The sequence below is a fragment of the Pan troglodytes genome, chromosome 4 (genome assembly GCF_028858775.2).
Source record: "Pan troglodytes isolate AG18354 chromosome 4, NHGRI_mPanTro3-v2.0_pri, whole genome shotgun sequence".
Taxonomy (NCBI): domain Eukaryota; kingdom Metazoa; phylum Chordata; class Mammalia; order Primates; family Hominidae; genus Pan; species Pan troglodytes.
This window is the reverse complement of record NC_072402.2, coordinates 5,888,044-5,905,588: the sequence shown is the minus strand read 5'-3', so window position 1 is coordinate 5,905,588 and position 17,545 is coordinate 5,888,044. Positions and strand designations below refer to the sequence as shown.

The 17,545-nt window shown below is 40.5% G+C and overlaps 1 protein-coding gene across 4 annotated transcripts in view; it reads right to left on the bottom strand.

Moving 5' to 3' along the window:
• ADAMTS16 (ADAM metallopeptidase with thrombospondin type 1 motif 16) overlaps positions 1 to 17,545 on the bottom strand; it is a 181,674-nt gene that overhangs the window by 82,456 nt on the left and 81,673 nt on the right. For all 4 annotated transcript variants that reach the window (XM_016952922.4, XM_016952921.4, XM_016952923.4 and 1 more), the window contains exons 11-16: positions 16,838 to 16,933; positions 7,516 to 7,664; positions 4,871 to 5,043; positions 2,913 to 3,043; positions 740 to 863; positions 89 to 333 (exon numbers count right to left, since the gene is read on the bottom strand). In XM_016952922.4, the coding sequence (XP_016808411.1) occupies positions 89 to 333; positions 740 to 863; positions 2,913 to 3,043; positions 4,871 to 5,043; positions 7,516 to 7,664; positions 16,838 to 16,933 (918 nt within the window). The remainder of the gene's footprint in view (positions 1 to 88; positions 334 to 739; positions 864 to 2,912; positions 3,044 to 4,870; positions 5,044 to 7,515; positions 7,665 to 16,837; positions 16,934 to 17,545) is intronic.

Genomic DNA, 17,545 nt, shown 5'->3' with positions numbered 1-17,545 from the left:
CTTAAAATTATGCCAACAGCCATTAACTTACACAGACACCAGAACACCCCCAAAATCCAAGCCCCAAAATCAAGAGGCTGGACTTTACCTCCACAATCAGTGTCTCGTTGGTTGGTCCAGTAGCGATTAAGTTCTCGGGCTCATTATAGGACCGTCTGTAGTCGAAAGTAGTGCCCGAAAATTTGTACCGGCCGGGCCAGTCCACGGTCCAGTGCCCATTCAGGTAGTACCTTCTGAGGGCATTGCGCACAGAAATGTAGGAGGTAGAGACGTTCATTTCATAGATGCGGATACTCCGGGCTCCAGAAGGAATGGTGACCATGTGATAATATTCTAGATAAAGGAAATGGGGAAGATACAGCTTTTCATTCCAGAAAGCAGGGGCAAAATCTCTAAGCAACCCCAGTCCTCAGTAAACAAAACCTGAGAATCCACATTTGGAACTGGGTGAAGACGTGTTCTGGTGATCAGTTGCCTTAGAACTACACCTGGCTGCTTTTTATTAATTGGAGCAGAGCTCCTGTGATGGTCACTTTTCCTAAGAACAATTTTATTGCAAATAACTCAGCAACCACTTCCAATCAAAGCAAGAGGCTCGAGAAGCAAAGCGCCAGCTGAGGCAGGAAGCGAGGCAGCGGAAGGAAGTCCTGCTGTTTTCACTGTCACCTCAAGCTCTGCTAAGAAGCCCCAGTTACAATCTTCTTTGCCCAAGGCTTGCAGGCAGCTCTAAAGTACTCACGGTTGGTGTGGTGGTGCTTGGTGTAGAGACCCCTGTGAATCGTGCAGGCTGAGTTATTCCCGTTACACACCCCACAGACGTCTTCAACAGCATCAGATCCAAGGACATTGTCACATCCAACTCTCTGGAGGGCCCACGAGGTCACATGTCATTCATGAAAGAAAGGACAACACAGCCATACTGTCACCAATCTCATGCAAGAAACCTCCTCCCCACTAGAGTTGAAAATTTCACCAACATAGGGTAGTTAACAAATATTTATTGGATACCTAATATGTGCACAGCGGGGCTACAGTGTTACCCTTCAAAAATGTAGGAAGCTTTTAAACTGTGAACCTTAACCTGTCCTCTTTAGTATTGTTACACAAGTGGCCCCAAATTAAACCTGTAGGTTGTCATGTTGGAGCGATGGGTGAATTTCACCCTGACCTAAAGGGCTTAGTACAATGACAAGCAATGTGTCTACATAAGGTTCTAACAAAATATGCCATTGTGGGCTTTAATTATCTCATGCAATGACACAGAAGGAGCAGATGACACACAGAAATTCTCCTCAGTAGTAATTACATAAAGGGCATGTTTATTCACTTCCTTAGAATTTTAGGAGCTCTTTAAAATTACGCTGATGTTTGTTTGTATTACACTTTCTAACAAAGAGAATAGGCTCTATATGTACAAAAAAAATCCATTCAGAAGCAAAATAACTACAATTCCTGGCTTGAAATCCATAGGGCCAGATGTATTTCACAACTTAGTGTTTTTTAATTTTATAAAGGTAATAGATACCACCTTTCTAAGATTAAAATTTTAGACCTATGTCTAAAAGGTGACGTATGTAATGCATATGAGAATCCCACAAGGGCTTAGGGTGGCATCCCATAATTAACTAATTAATGTTTCTATAGTAAAACCCTACATATTTACAGTAAGTGAGATAAATAAAACCAATCAATAGTCTCACATCAGTTCAGGGCAGGCTTTGCCACCAAACAAATTCAGGTCCCCCACATTTTCACAGGTTTTTGGATTTCAGAGTTACAAATAAGGGATTATGACACTATATCATTAAGAATACCAAAATACAATAAAATAGTGAACACATCAATGAACAATTAGACAAGATTGAGGACTGTACAGCTGAGGTACAATGAAAGAGATCTTAATGGAATCATCCAGCCTAACCCTCATGTATTAAAAATGATTACACCAAGGATCTCAGTGGATGATTCAACTTTACCATGGTCAATAATTTAGGGGAAGCGAGAACTAGAGAAGATGTTTTTGGACTCCGTAGGATATGCAGATTGTAAAACTTCTTCATTTGGAACCCCATTGTCTACATGCAATGTGTTTGATCTGCTAACACCTTCACTTGGTTTATGATAACATTTTTTTCCACCCCTTCCCTCTGCCAATCAGGGTAAGGGTAACATCAGTCACTTAAGTTCCTTTAGTCGCCAACACTTCCCCAGCTTGTCTCCTGCATCCCTGTCTGCCCGCCCTCCTCAGTGAAAGTGTAGCTGCTCTATGTTGCTGAGGCCTCTGTCCGAGCTGCGAAGTGGCCCAGGCTCTCACCCACCCCTGCTTCCCTGACTCTCCACACTACTGCCCACAAACCGCAACCAAATCCTGTGGCTCCACTGTTCCCAGACTCAATGCCTGCTCTATCTACATGGACACAGGATAAAAATCCCAACTCCTCATCCAGCCTTGGAGTCGGCCTTGGAGACCCTCTTCTTACCCCAACCCTTCCCACAGCATCCCCCAGTCCCCCACTTTCCCTCTGGGCATTCTGATGACTGAATCAGCAGCTAGCAACCCATGCATCTGGCACCACCACGTCCCCTCTCTATTTTCCTGACATCCCTCTTCCAACTCACCCTTTCAGATCTAGCTTGGATGTGGATGTTCCCTTCTCCTAGGAGCCCCACGAATGTCCCAGACCCACATCTAAGACAGAATGGGCCCCTCCCTCTCCTTATGCTCTGCACACACTTCCACTGCAGCAAAGCAGCGTGTCATCAATGTGTTCTTCTGGCTTTCTCCCCACTGGGCTGCAACTTAGAGGGAAAGGCTTGTCTTATATGTCCAGTCTTTCTAGCCTCTACAGGATGCCTGACACAAAGCAGACTGTCTGGAATCATTTGTTGAATGAATGAAGGATCATGATTACCTCACATATCCCATCTATACAAACATTACGGCTATCCTCCGAGCATGGAGTCCCATCTTTGACTTTATTTGACAAAGAAAAGAAGAAATCAAATCCTTCTGCGATACAGTAGAGTTTGCATAAGTCCTGATCTTAAAAAGAAATACACACACAAACACAAATAAGAAAAATACTTAAGCTCTGATCATTTTTGCTCTGAATTTTAGATAGACTTTCTTTCTTCCCCCATAAAATAACTCCCACACAATAATACATTACAATGGCATTTTTAATGGTTGCCTCATTATGTTTTGTTTTGTTTCTTTAAATTTATTTATTGCTTCAATGTTAAATTTTACTCTACAGTGTCCTTTAAGACCTTTGATTTTTATACAGTGTTTGGCACATAGTAGGCATTCAATAAATATTTGTTGGCTACAACATTAATGCTTTACTATTTCACTAGTATCATTAACTACTATCTTGTAGAAATCCAAAAAAAAACTACCATTTTGTAGTAACACACAAAATTCTTACAGATAAAATGTAATAAAAGAATCAAAAACATCACTGAATTTCATAATGCATTTGGTAAAATACATAAAAATTAAACTAATAAAAGGAATAACTTCGATGAAATCTCGAGAACAATATTTTCCACAAATACAATAAACTGTTTTAAAATATTGGTACCTAGAGAAATAGGAAGTTTACTTCCTTCCTAAATAATCCACTTCAAGGTTTTTTGGTTTATATTTAATATGAACTTTTTTTCAAACCATTTTGCCCTTTTTGTTCTCTTCTTGGTAAAAAAAAAAAAGGGGGGGGGACAATTAATGATGAAAATTTTGTCTGTCTTAGAAATTTTTATAGGCCTGAGACTCATCTACAGATATTTTCCTTATCATTCAAGATAAGAGGCCCAACTGAATAATTCTAAGAATCAAATTTAGTGTGTGCTTCCATGATTAGTGTGTGCTTCCATGATTAGCGTGTGCTTCCATGATTAATGAGCTTATTCACTGAAGATTGGCAGTCAGGAGGAATACACACACATTTTTGAACCACGGTTTCAAAGTTCATTCTACCTTTCTCTCCTCCCTAGTGGCCTGTATCACACTGGCTACATTTGTACAGATTTAGGAGTAAAGGGACAACCAAACATGCTTCTGGGAAATTGCTTGTAATTTCCTTTCAGAATTTTCTAACTGCATGAACCTGACACTGTGAAAACACTGTATGCCCTGAGATGACGAAGGTGAATGTCAGATGGGGCATCCCACTTATGTACATCCAAAGGGCTTCTGTCATTTTTTCGGGCAACGTTCCCAGTTTCAAGCAATGAGATGATTAGGTTTTCTTTGAATTTCTCCTTAATTATGCCACTTGAGCTACTGACTTTAAGTTATTTTAATCATGAAAACAACACTTATTTCTTTCCCACTGGGGAGTAAAGTCTTATACATGCCACAAATAAACTTCTTGGTGTATAGTTATAGATCAAGACTTTCTGAACATAATATGCTTCAAAATTGTTCCATTTTCTAAAATATACTGACATTTCTTTTTCATTCTTTGACAATTATAAGTATTCAATGGGTAACTTGCTTATAGCAACAACTACTGTAATTCTTAATTCATCAACTACTGTAATTCTTAATTCAAAAACATACTGATTGAATTTCCATGCAGGATCTACTTTGTGTTTTTTATCACTTCTTTGGTGAGTTTCATTGTATGATGCACACGCTTTCTATCTGGTGTGTTGATTTCTGATCTCACAGCTGGTGAAGTTTAGATACGAGGTGGTGATGGTGGGGCTGGCAAAATAAAACTAACCTCCGGAAGAGAATATGCGACCCTCACCTCCCAGAGCGACGTCTGGTTTATGTGCGCACCACACTCCCAATCATGTACTTCTTTAAAAAGTAAAGGTAGTAAAGCATGAGGCTATTACCCGAAAGCAGTTTGAGATTTACCTTCTACTTGAGTGTAAGGCTTCCACTTGTAGTGCCGCCCTCTGAATCGTCTGCTGTTGTGCTCGGCACACTGAGCAGCACGGAAGTCAACACTGTCCCGGGGACATTTCTGACTGTTGCAGAGCTTCAGAGTGCGAGTGGAGCCCTCACAGAACTTCCCTCCATGCGATGGCCTGGAATGTGTATTTTGAAGTTAGAATTTTCATATTTTAGTAGCTACTAAATTCTTTAAAATTAGGCTTATTGGAGAGACGAAGCTAAGAGTGTTAGAGTGGGTAATTAGGAAAAAAGTGGATTCCTTTTTTTTTTTTTTTTTGAGATGGAGTCTCGCTCTGTCACCCAGGCTGGAGTGTAGTAGTGTGATCTCGGCTCACTGCAACCGCTGTCTCCTGGGTTCAAGTGATTCTCCTGCCTCAGCCTCTCGAGTAGCTGGGACTATAGGCACACGCCACCACACCCAGCTAGTTTTTGTATTTTTAGTAAAGACGAGGTTTCACCATGTTGGCTAGGATGGTCTTGATCTCTTGACCCTGTTGTTCGTGCACCTCAGCCTCCCAAAGTACTGGGATTACAGGTAGAAGCCACCACGCCCAGCTGGAAAAGTGGATTTCTAAGTGGTCTAGAACACATTCCTACACACGAATGGTAAGGTTGCACTCCCTTTTCTATTGAGTGAATCCTTTACAAGAGCAGCAGGGCAGGCTGGCCTGTCTTTGCTCCTCTCTGGGCCCAGTGCCTCTGCAGTGGTGAGGCAGGGTGGGCATGGCTGTCCTCACCCTGCACAGGGAGGGGCTGATTGAGGAGGACCACACTGTCCCAGGATAGCACATTTGAGAGAATGTGGAACTCAGAGGGAAATTCAATGACTTTGCTTTCAAGACCAAAATTTCTTTCCACCACCAGTCTTCTGGTGACAAGGCCAGGACCCAAAGACCAAGACTAAAGAACCAGTCACCTTTGCTGGTTGGCACTGACAGCTCACCCCAGAGAATTTGCATGTACACACTGGTAATGCAGGCAGCGCAGGGGGTACAGCGGGGCGTAGGGGGTGAGGTGAGCTCATGCTTTAAAGATGGGACTGAAACAACAAGCCAAGTGACACATCTTAAACAAGCTTAAGGGCAAAGGGAGATGTGAAAAACACCAGTCAGAATGGCTACTATTAAAATGCTAAAAGATAACAGGTGCTGGCGAGGTTATGGAGGAAAAAGAACACTTATACACTTTGGTAGGAGTGTAAGTTAATTCAACCATTGTGGAAGACAGTGTGGCAATTACTCAAAAACCTACAAAAAGAAATATCATTTGACCCAGCAATCCCATTACTGAGTATATATCCAAAGGGATATAAATCATTCTACCATAAAGACACACGCACGTGAATGTCCATTGCAGCACCTTCACAATAGCGAAGACACGGAGTCAACCTAAATGCCCATCAATGTGAGACCAGATAATGAAAATGTGGTACATACACACCATGGAATACCATGCAGCCATAAAAAAGGAAGAGATCATGTTGTTTGCAGGAACATGGATGGAGCCTGGAGACCTTTATCCTTAATAAGCTAACGCAGGGACAGAAAACCAAATACCGAATGTTCTCACTTATAAGTGAGAGCTGAATGACGAGAACACATGGACATATAAAGGGAAACAACACACAGTGTGGCCTGTTGGAAGGTGGAGGGTGGGAGGGAGGAGAATAACTAACGAATACTAGGTTTAATACCTGGACGATGAAATAATCTGCACAACACACACCCATGACACAAGTTTGCTTATGTAACAAACCTATACTCTACCCCTGAACTTAAAAGTTAAATTTAAAAAATTAAAAATTAAAGCCTCTTCACTTCCACACACTGGTGATGCTTCTCACATTCATTCTTACTTCTTACAGAAGCTGGCAGTTAAACCTCCTGTTGTGAAGGTAAATATATTTGATGGAAAACCCCAAATTTGCTTTTTTCCACGTAAAACCATTGTTCTTACTGATCTTATTTATTCGTATTCTATAGACTTTTCTTATGATGTATTTATTTGTTTTAAGCGGATCCTTGGTATGTCAAGTAAATGTGGTTAAAATTCAATTCCTGAATGTCACTGTTGTTGCTGTTATTTTTTGCTGTGGTCAGGTAGTTATAAGCATCTTAAGTTATAGCACAGAGAGGTAATTAAGAAATGCTTGAGTAAAATCCCTTTCCTATTCAGTGCTTCTTACGATTATATGTACAGCACAGGCTTACTATTAAGAGCTGAGGCCAGGCGCGATGGCTCATACCTGTAATCCCAGCACTTTGGGAGGTCACGGCGGGTGGATTGCCTAAGGTCAGGAGTTCGAGACCAGCCTGACCAACATGGTAAAACCGTGTCTCTACTAGAAATACAAAAATTAGCAGGGCGTGGTGGTGGCACCTATAGTCCCAGCTACTCAAGAGGCTGAGGCAGGAGAATAGCTTGAATCCGGGAGGCGGAGGTTGCAGTGAGCCAAGATCACACCACTGCACTCCAGCCTGGGTGACAGAGCGAGACTCCATCTCAAAAAAAAAAAAAAAAAAGAGCTGAGACACAGGCATACTGCTTGGAGTGTTCATGGCATGGAAATCAGTCGTTTGTGAGGAAGGAGGTCAAGGCATACTTACTTGGGGTTGGTGCAGAGGCGACTCCTATGAGATACTCCCCCTCCGCAGGTCCTGGAGCATGGGGACCAAGAAGACCAGTCCGACCAGTGGCCATGGGTGGGCTTGGGGCCTTCATCACCATATTTCACACACTGTCCTCCCCGGCACCACTAAAATTTTCAACATAAATAAGTTGACTTGACTCAGACAGATAGATAGATAAGTTCATCTCATCACTGCTATAAGGCTGAGTAGTGGGGAATTTTGTAAACTATGCAGACATTAGCCTCCCTACACTCAAGTAGCACCTAATATAAATACAGTACATTCAATGTTGTTTTTTTTTCCTTTCCCAACCTAGCATCCTCCTATAAATTCACATACAGGGAAAATGAATAGAAAAATCATTTTCAAATGTCTGATCTCCCAGAAACTTGACACTTTTAATGAAGGAGTGTTATCTGAATACTTAGTCTGGCTGTTCAACTCCCAAGTCGGTGAACTCTGACCTGTCCTGAAAACAAGGTGCTTTTCACATCTCATGTTCAGAACAGAGAGAGTCTCATGTAGGAAAGCACAGCTGGAGGCTCCACATGGCTCAACACCTTGTCATTTCAGGCCCATAGTCTGTGCTTTCACCCCAAAGCACCTGGGCTCGGAGCCTTGGGACGATTAACTGATGCCATGTTAGAGGTCACGCAGCTTCCAGGGTGATGAAGCAATCCATGTGGAATTTCATCTGTCCCCACGAAGGCTGGAGATGCTATCTCTTCCCCTTTCTCCAGACAAGTGCTCATTCATTTTAATTCATGCTAAATTCCACATGGCAAATTCACTGCACCACACATCAGTGCTATGCACTATTTAACATCATGTCCAACAGCGGTGGTTCCCTGAGTGGTTTGGTGTGAACTTCTAAGATTTTAAGGGTCCAGCCTGTCTGTTGCGAGGAAGAAGGAAGATGTTTGTCTCTTGTCCTGGCCCCAGTGGAGTGAGAAGAGCTTGGTCTGTGGGCTGGGGAGACCTGAAGTCAAGTCCCTTTTTATCTCCAAGATTAGAGCCACTAGATTTGTACTAACAGAAAAAAAAAAGGCTACTTTCATAGGAGGAAAGTAATACTTCCATTATTAGTTGCTGTATTAGGGTAACACATATCAAAATACTGATATTTGACCAGTGTTGGCACATACTATGGCAGTTCAAATGGCTCCATTTAATGCTATTTAAGTAAGAACAATTCCATTTAAAAACAAGAAATTCTGAAGAGTAAAGCCTCATCCATTCAATTCATTTCTTTTCTTTAAGCAAAACAACATCGTCTCTTCCATCCCTGCCTGCCCTCCCACCCGGTGTAGAACAAAGTCCACTGTCTCAAGCTCAAGGAGAAGCCCATTGCCTGGAATAGGCTCCTGCTCTTGGACAGCCTCCTACAGGTGTGGGGACAGGAGTGAGGTTGCACTGGTTGTCAGAGAGGAAGGAGATGCCAGGTGTGTGCTAGTTGTTGTCATTTTCTTTTCCCCCCTTTTTAAAAACCATCTGGTCATAGCTTTCTAATGCAGGAGACATGAAACATAAAAACGGAATTTCAACAGGTTGAATAACTGAAAATATTTCTGGGAAAATCTCTCTTGGTTTGAAGATGAAGAACAGGATTCGAAGCCCCAGAATGGGGTCAGGTTAGTGGAAGACAGGAGCGCTTTCTCAAAAGCAAGGATGTTTATCAAAGAAACACTGTTTTTACCAGGAATCTGTGAGCAAACTCAATGTGCATCATAACATCGTTGTTGATTTGCTGTTGTTACCTGGCAAAGTTCATAGACTCAGAAAGGCGTATTGACATGGTAATAGCTTTCACTGTTTTGTTTTTGTAAAAAGCTTATTTTTTAATGAAAGATTTAAAGATATACACAAGTAGAGGAAATAGTACAGGAGCCCTTGAAACCTGCAGTCCTGCCTCAACATTTAATAACTCACGTCCAGTCTCATTTCACCTAAATGCTTGTCCACTTTCTTTCTCCCAACACTGACTCCCAGACTTGAAATCATTTCTTCAAAGCTCTTTCACTAAGGGTTCTCCAAATTAAGAACTTTAAAAAACATAACCACAACACCATTATCATACCTAGAAACCTACAATCATTCCTTAATATCATCAAATGTCTAGTAAGTATTCAAAATTCCAATTTGGTATTTTATTTTCTCTCAGTTAACATAGAATCACAATCAAAACACGGTTCATTTATTGCATTCAGCTGACATGCTTCTCATGTCTCTCTCCACATTCAAACTCTCCCTTGACGTTCTGTTTTTCCTGAATTCACGTGATAAAAGAATGGATCTGTTTGTTGGGAGTTTCCCATATTCTGGATCTTGCCAGCTCCATCTCAGCGTTGCCATTGAACACGTCCCCTGGGTTCTCTAGATCTGCTGTAATCAGGCAATTGGATCTAAGGCATTGGTTAGGTTCAGAGTTGGATTTTTGGCAAGATTGCACCATTGATGGCTTCATGTATATACACACAGAATGCCTGGTGAGGCCCAGAGCATTGGTGTTAGGATGCTTCAGTGTTCAGGGAATATAGGCTGACTTGCAAAGGTCCCCATCAGCTTCCCACCTAATACTTTTAGCAGCCATTAACAATCATTTCCCAGATCCTTTACATCTTTGAGTGTTGCAAGACTAATGATATTCTAATTCTTTTTTCTTTTTCATGATTGGCTGGATTACTTCTTTTAAGAAAAAACAACCTTCATCAAATATCTCAGTACCCTGAGTTTGAGATCGTACAGGAAAACCACGATGCTTTTCTCTAAATGATAAAGAAAAATATGCTAATGTCATATGTTTCTTTTGGAAATGTTGCTTGAGTTTCCTCTTGACAGGAGCCAGGAATCTTTGGCAGGCTTCTAGCTTTCTGACTCAGCAAGGTATCCCAGGCTCATCTTGTACATTCCTTGTGTTGGGAACTGCTGCTTGGTGTTAAAAAAATCAACACTGAGACAAAGGATCTCTCAGCAAGGCTAGTTTACTTTCTGCAGAAAGGGTATACACGCCAGCAGTTTTGCCACCAGAGTACACCGAACAAAGGATACAAGGTCATTTATAACCTGACACATCCACCTTAGTGCAGTGTCTGGTTTCCATTGACTGGAACGGAACCTAACATTCTCTATTTATCCCAATTGGTTAGCAACTTAGAACTTCTTAAAAGAGGCAAAGGCAGAGGAGAACAAAGGAGGGAGGAAGTACCTTGTGGAGTGCTGACAAAGGTAAAAACACCTTCAAATAAGGAAGAGGAACAGGCTATGACCTAATGCTTGCTTGGACCAGTATAAGCATGCCAGGGCAAATATTTAGGCTAAAATGTGGGAGCTAAGAACACAAAGTACATTGATTTCTTTATTACGGCTAGCAGATATCTAAGAATGTTAGCACGGGTCTTGAATAAATTTTGCTTCTAAGGGAAGTTAGTGTTTATTCCTAATTAGATGGGGAGAAAAGTCTCTTTGAAGAGGAACCTCTACTACACTGTTTACACTTGTTATAGGCCTGAAATCATCCATTTATACAAAAAGTTCTGGCTCCTTTTATTGAGAAAACTAGATTAAGAGGCTACAGCCTCTTAATCTGTTTGAAGGGTGGTTATTGTTACTGAGTTGGTAAATAGAGCTTTTGTGTGAGTGTATCTTTAAAAATTTTAATTTTAAAGAAAAAATACTTCATTAGTTCTTAGAAATGTATTAATTTTAAATTTAGGACTATAAATGTTACTTAGCTTCTTTGATTTTATATTTGTATCTCTTTTATATATTAAAAATCTTGGTTCTTAACAATATAAGCACATTTAGTACTTCCTTTATCCTAGCAAAATAAATCCATCAATAATAACATGATTACTGAAAACAGTTTAAAATTATTTGTAGCACCTTTTTTCTCCACTGAATCTATCCCACTTGGAATGTACAGTCTAATACTGGAGTTTAAAGTCTCTTGAAATAATTCTTCTGTTAGGATTCTGGTTAAGCTAACAACTTGATACATTCAAAATGTTTCATTCTGCCTTTGATGTTTAGGGATTATTTAACAGCATTTTAAGTTATCTAAAATATTTACAAGCTTTTTCAGCATTTAGGGTTTATCCTTTTTAATGTAAGCAAATAGCTATTGATTAGTATTTCCTTTTCTTTGATAAATGACAGCATATTACACAGAATTTTTTCCATCCTACGTTTCCACTTAACAATATGTTCTGTTCATCATTCCACAGAAGTATATAGACACGTCCCTCATCGCATTTTTACAGATACGTAATATTCCATGGGGTGTTTATCCAACCAGTCCTCTACTGATGGACATTTGCATTATTTCCAGTCTTTTGCTGTGATAATGACTGTTGCAATTCCTTGTATTAGGCTGATGCAAAAGCAATTGCAGTTTTTGCAATCAAAAGTAATGGCAAAGGAAACACCAAAAGATGCATTTATTAAGACGGTGCAAAAGTAACTTTGGTTTTTACATCTTTTGTTATTTCTGTTAGAGTATCCTTAAATGATTTTCCTACTTTTAAAAAGTATTAAAACAAAAAAATTTTGAGAATCTGATGAGAAAGCACTGTATCTTCTGCTAAGGAGGTTGGGGGAAATATAGGTGCATGTAGACACACACACGCGCACACACACACACACGCACACACACACACACAGTATTAGATCTAATTTTAGGCAGACAACAGACCGGTGGAGCCATCAGGTCAAAATTAAGAATGCTGTATTAAATATATATATAGATTTCCACGGAAATACCAATTAGGTTTCTTAGGACTGACTTTATCACAGTTTTGTATTTTATTGACAGATACGATGACTTATGAAAAAGGCTTTATCTTAGAGAGTAAGATGCCGCAACACAATCCCTACGCCTGTGGCGATTACTGTTCACAAAATAAGCACGTCACACCTAAACGCAGTAGATGCAGGGGAGCAGTGTATTAAAGCAGGAAAAAAAGCACTGAGTCATCAAATGGGCATCATAGATCTGCTCTGCGAGCTGCGTGACCTGGGGAAGGCACCCATGTGCTCTGAGCCCGGTGTCCTCTTCTGAAATTAGCGATGATAGAAACTACCAGAATGAGTTCAGAGGGAGGGTTCAATGTAAGGACTAGGCCAAGTGCCTAGCACTGGACTTGATAGAATCACACAGTGACAGCTGGTTTGATTTCACAAGAGAGGTCCCCAGTGACCGAAGAGCTAGAATCCATCAGATATGCATTTCAGCTGTGGTCCCCACCCCTTGCCCTGGATTTCTCCTGGGGTGATCACAGAGGAACCCAGGGTCCCTTTCCTGGAAGAACTCTGGAATGTCCAATGGGGACTGCACTAGGCTCACCTGTAGGGCTGTTTTGAGGATGAAATGTACACAATGTACTAAGCCTAGAATTTGGCATTAAAAATGAAATAAATATCAGTCTATGTTACCACCTTATGCAACCACTGTGGAGCCTCAGCAGCACCCTCAGTAGCAGAGAGAGGAGACGGGGTGCCATCAAGAAGAACAACAGTGGGATACTGACCGCTGGCCACACACACATCTAAACTGATAAACCTCAGGGGTACATGCAAACCAACGACACACAGACACACAACTAATATCAAAAGGGACTGTTTACGTGAGACTTGGATGTCTTATATGGTTTGGCTGTGTCCCTACCCAAATTTCATCTGAAATGTAGCTCCCACAATTCCCATGTGTCATGGGAGGGACCTGGTAGGAGGTAATTGAATCATGGGGTGGGTCTTTCCCATGCTGTTCTCGTGACAGTGAATAAGTCTCATGGGATCCGATAGTTTTATACATGAGAGTTCCCCTACACAAGCTCCCTCTTGCCTGCCGCCATGTAAGGTATGACTTTGCTTCTCCTTTGCCTTCCACCATGATTGCGAGGCCTCCCCAGTCATGTAGAACTGTGAGTCCATAAACCTCTTTCCTTTATAAATTATCCAGCCTCAGGTATGTCTTTGTCAGCAGCCTGAGAAAATACAATGTATGAAAGGAAAATAAAATCTTGGACCTTCACACTCACTATACCAAAAGGAAAAGTTAAGCTTGAGAACGGAGTCGTGCAAAAACCGCCTCCCATTTTGATTTTAAATAGAGAGATGCGAAGATGGAAGGCCACGTGTCTCCATGGGTGGACTCCCTCACAAATTACTCACAAGGAAGTTCTTTGTGGGCCCCCAAATCTTTACCCTAAAACAGAGCTCTGTTGAATTTCACCATGACCATGTGAATTAATGAATTAATTTCACCATGACCATGTGAATTAATGAATTAATTTCACCATGACCATGTGAATTAATTATCTTCACAGATACAGGGCAAAGACAAGACTAAAATTCATCTCTCCACTCACCCCAGGCAAATGCATATTTGCCTGCTTCCTCTACTCTATGTTTTCTTTATACTCACAAATCTTCAATCCTCCACTCACATGTAAAATGTGGATTCAGTGAGTGTTGACTGAAGCTTTCAAAGAATGCAACCGCTGGCCTCATTTGTCTACTCTCCCCTCTTTTCTTCTTTCCTGCTTCCTTTGCTCCTTTTTCCTTTTTTTTTTTTTTTTTTTTTTTTTGAAACCAAGTCTCCTTCTGTTGCCCAGGCTGGATTGCAGTGGCATGATCTCAGCTCACTGCAACCTCTGTCTCCGGGTTCAAGTTATTCTCCTGCCTCAGCCTCCCAAGTAGCTGGGACTACAGGCATGCGCCACAACGCCCAGCTAAGTTTTGTATCTTTAGTAGAGACAGGGTTTCACCGTGTTGGCCAGGATGGTCTCGATCTCTTGACCTCGTGATCTGCCCGCCTCAGCTTTCCAAAGTGCTGCGATTACAGTCGTGAGCCACTGCGCCCGGTCTCTTTCCTCTTTACATACTGAAGTCATTAAAGTCCTCTTTGGAAAGAGCAGGGATCACAGGTCCTCCTGTGATTTTTGTCCCGCCCCCTCCCAGAGCACATCCCCAACTTTGGAAAGGTAAACCTCTACATTCATTGAGATTTGCCTCAGTTATTTGCTTTGGCTTACAGAGTCTCACATTGGCCACTGAACAGCCAGGTGACCCTGGACAGAAGTTTATTGCTTTGGACCATGGTTCAGCTGTGTAATTTTTAGGAACCTACTCTATCTCAACATAGCCTTTTTTTTTTTTTTCGGTACAAAGGAAAAAGCTATATTTGAAATACCAGGGGAAATAATGTCAAATATCAATGGAAATCAATTTAATGGTGCCTTTGAGATAGATAAAATGTAACCAGAACATACAGGTTATTGTGAAAAAGCATCACAACTACATTACCCAGGGAAAAGTAGCACCTGACCACAAAGAAAGCAGGATGCCTGGAGGACCACCTCGTGTTTCATGCAGGCAATAGCTCAAAGGCAACATCAGAAAGGCTGTTGGTCTTATAAGAAATAGGCATAATTTTGCAAATGATCACCTGAATAATCCATTTTAATCAATGACAGCAGAAAAGTCATGATTATCTGCAGCTTAACACTCAAGTAAATTACCTCATGTCCTTTGACAATTAGAATTTCCACGCCATATCTCATTATACTCATTTTCTTTGAAGAAACTGAAAGCAGTTGGCCGGATGCGGTGGCTCACGCCTGTAATCCCAGCACTTTGGGAGGCCCAGGCAGGTGGATCATGAGGTCAAGGGGTTCGAGACCAGCCTGACCAACATGGTGAAACCCCGTCTCTACTAAAAATACAAAAATTAGCTGGATGTGGTGGCGGGCGCCTGTAATCCCAGCTACTCAGGAAGCTGAGGCAGGAGAATTTCTTGAACCTGGGAGGCGGAGGTTGCAGTTAGCTGAGATCGCACCACTGCACTCCAACCTGGGTTACAGAGCAAGACTCCGTCTCAAAAAACAGAAAAGAAACTGAAAGCATTGCTATTACCATTACATATTATGGATTAAATCAACTGGATCACTGGATCACTAGCAGAATTCAATGAATTAGAAGAATTCAATGATCAATTTCATGCCCTTCGAGGAACTGAACAAAAAAGCATATTAGCAATGTGTCCAGAATGAATGGTGGCTGGGGGCTATTCTCAATAAGTTTATCTTATTTCTGTTCATTTCTTCAGTTGGCACTGCAATAATTTAACCTGAAAACATGTGTTAGCATTGTTGTTAACATTTTAAAACCTTTCTGTCTGTAGTCACATTCGAATATGTATAAGATGTGATATATTTTCTTTGGTATTTAAACATAATAGAACAATGATATTTAGGCATGTTCGAACACCATACTAGATCAATGCCTAAATATCATTTCATATTCACTAATGCCACTAAAAACTCAGATACATAAAAAGCAAAAATAGTTATAGTGATAATGTGGGTCCAGGATCTATCTTTATTAATAGTCTTTTATATTTAAAAAATGTAATTATAAGTTAAATCAAAAGAATTAAAATATTAGTATGGAGTATTATAATTTTTTAAAGTTTTAATAATGAAATTGTCATTCTTTACCATTTAGTAATAAACTTGTTATCTTGTATATTTCTTTTTTTTCCGACTTTTATTTTAGGTTCAGGGGTACATGTGCAGATTTGTTACATGGGTAGATTACGTGTCACTAAAGTTTGGCGTTCGAATAACCTCATCACCCATGCAGCGAGCACAATATGGGGTAGTGTTTCAACCCTTGCCCCCTCCCACCATTCCCCCTTAAGTAGTCCCCGGGGTCTATGGTTCCCATCTTTGTGTCCATGTGTACTCAGTGTTTAGCTCCTGCTTATAAGTAACAACATGCAGTATTTGGTTTTCTGTTCCTGCATTAGTTTGCCTAGGATAATGAATGGCCTCCAACTACGTCCACATTGCTGCAACATCTTGTATACTTCTTCTTTTCTCTACCATAGCTCTCTCTCTTCTCACAGAGGCAACAATAGGTGAAAATGATGTGCTCCAGGGTCTTCAAACCGATGTTCTGTGGCTTTCACAGCACTGTTTAATGCTGGTCCTTTCCATGATAAATGGTGGTCAATGGCTTAATGTTTCCCCTCAATAGACTGAATCTGTCATCACCTGTTGTCTGATTTCTATGTCTATGAATTCCAGGTAGCTCATCAATTTTATTTTCACATAAGTGAGAAAAGGATTCCTCTTCACATTATCAATATGAAATAAACACAGTGTTTGATAGGAGCATGGGTATGCATATGTATATGAGAAATACATGTTTTAAAAATACCTATGCAAGAGGAGCAAAGATGCATGGGTTGAAAGACTAGCATCTGAATACGATGCTGTACCTACAGTTAGCTTCTTACCATGTCATGCCCACAAATTGTGCCTTCTGCTGCTGGCATAAATTTAGTCTCACATTTCCTTCCAATACGATGGCACCACAGGGCTTTACAGATGTCCTAAAGAAATTTTGTAAAAGGTCATTAGGATTACATCATATTGTCAATTCATCTATAATAAAAATATCACTGAGAGATTTAAGGTGAAAACAACAGATATAATTTACAAGCGAATGCCTACTTAGCAATATGATAGCATATAATAGAGTAAGGAGTAAGGAGACTCATGTTCTAGACTTGGTTCAAATTAATTCCATCTCTTATACTTTATTTGTTTTATTTATATATTATCTTTTTAACAAAATTATATTTTCTAAATTAAAATGTAAAATATGCTTAATTCAGACATTGCAGAAAACTATAAAAAGTTAAAATAAAAAAACTAAACTTAATATTTCATAATGTATCCTTCTCAACCCCACCTTCCTGAATCTGTCCAAGTCTGAATTCTTATTTTTAAATTAAGGATGTTTAGGATGCTTGTTCGCTTGTCCATCCATCTATCCATCCATCCATCCATCCATCCATCCATCCATCCATTTAACCATGCATCCACCATCCCCAAATTTGTGATTAAAGCTTAAAATATGTGAGGCATCTTGCCAGGCAAGAGGTTCCATTGTGAACATGACCCTCTTTGCCTCTTGGTCTTCATAGGGTAAAGAAGGAATT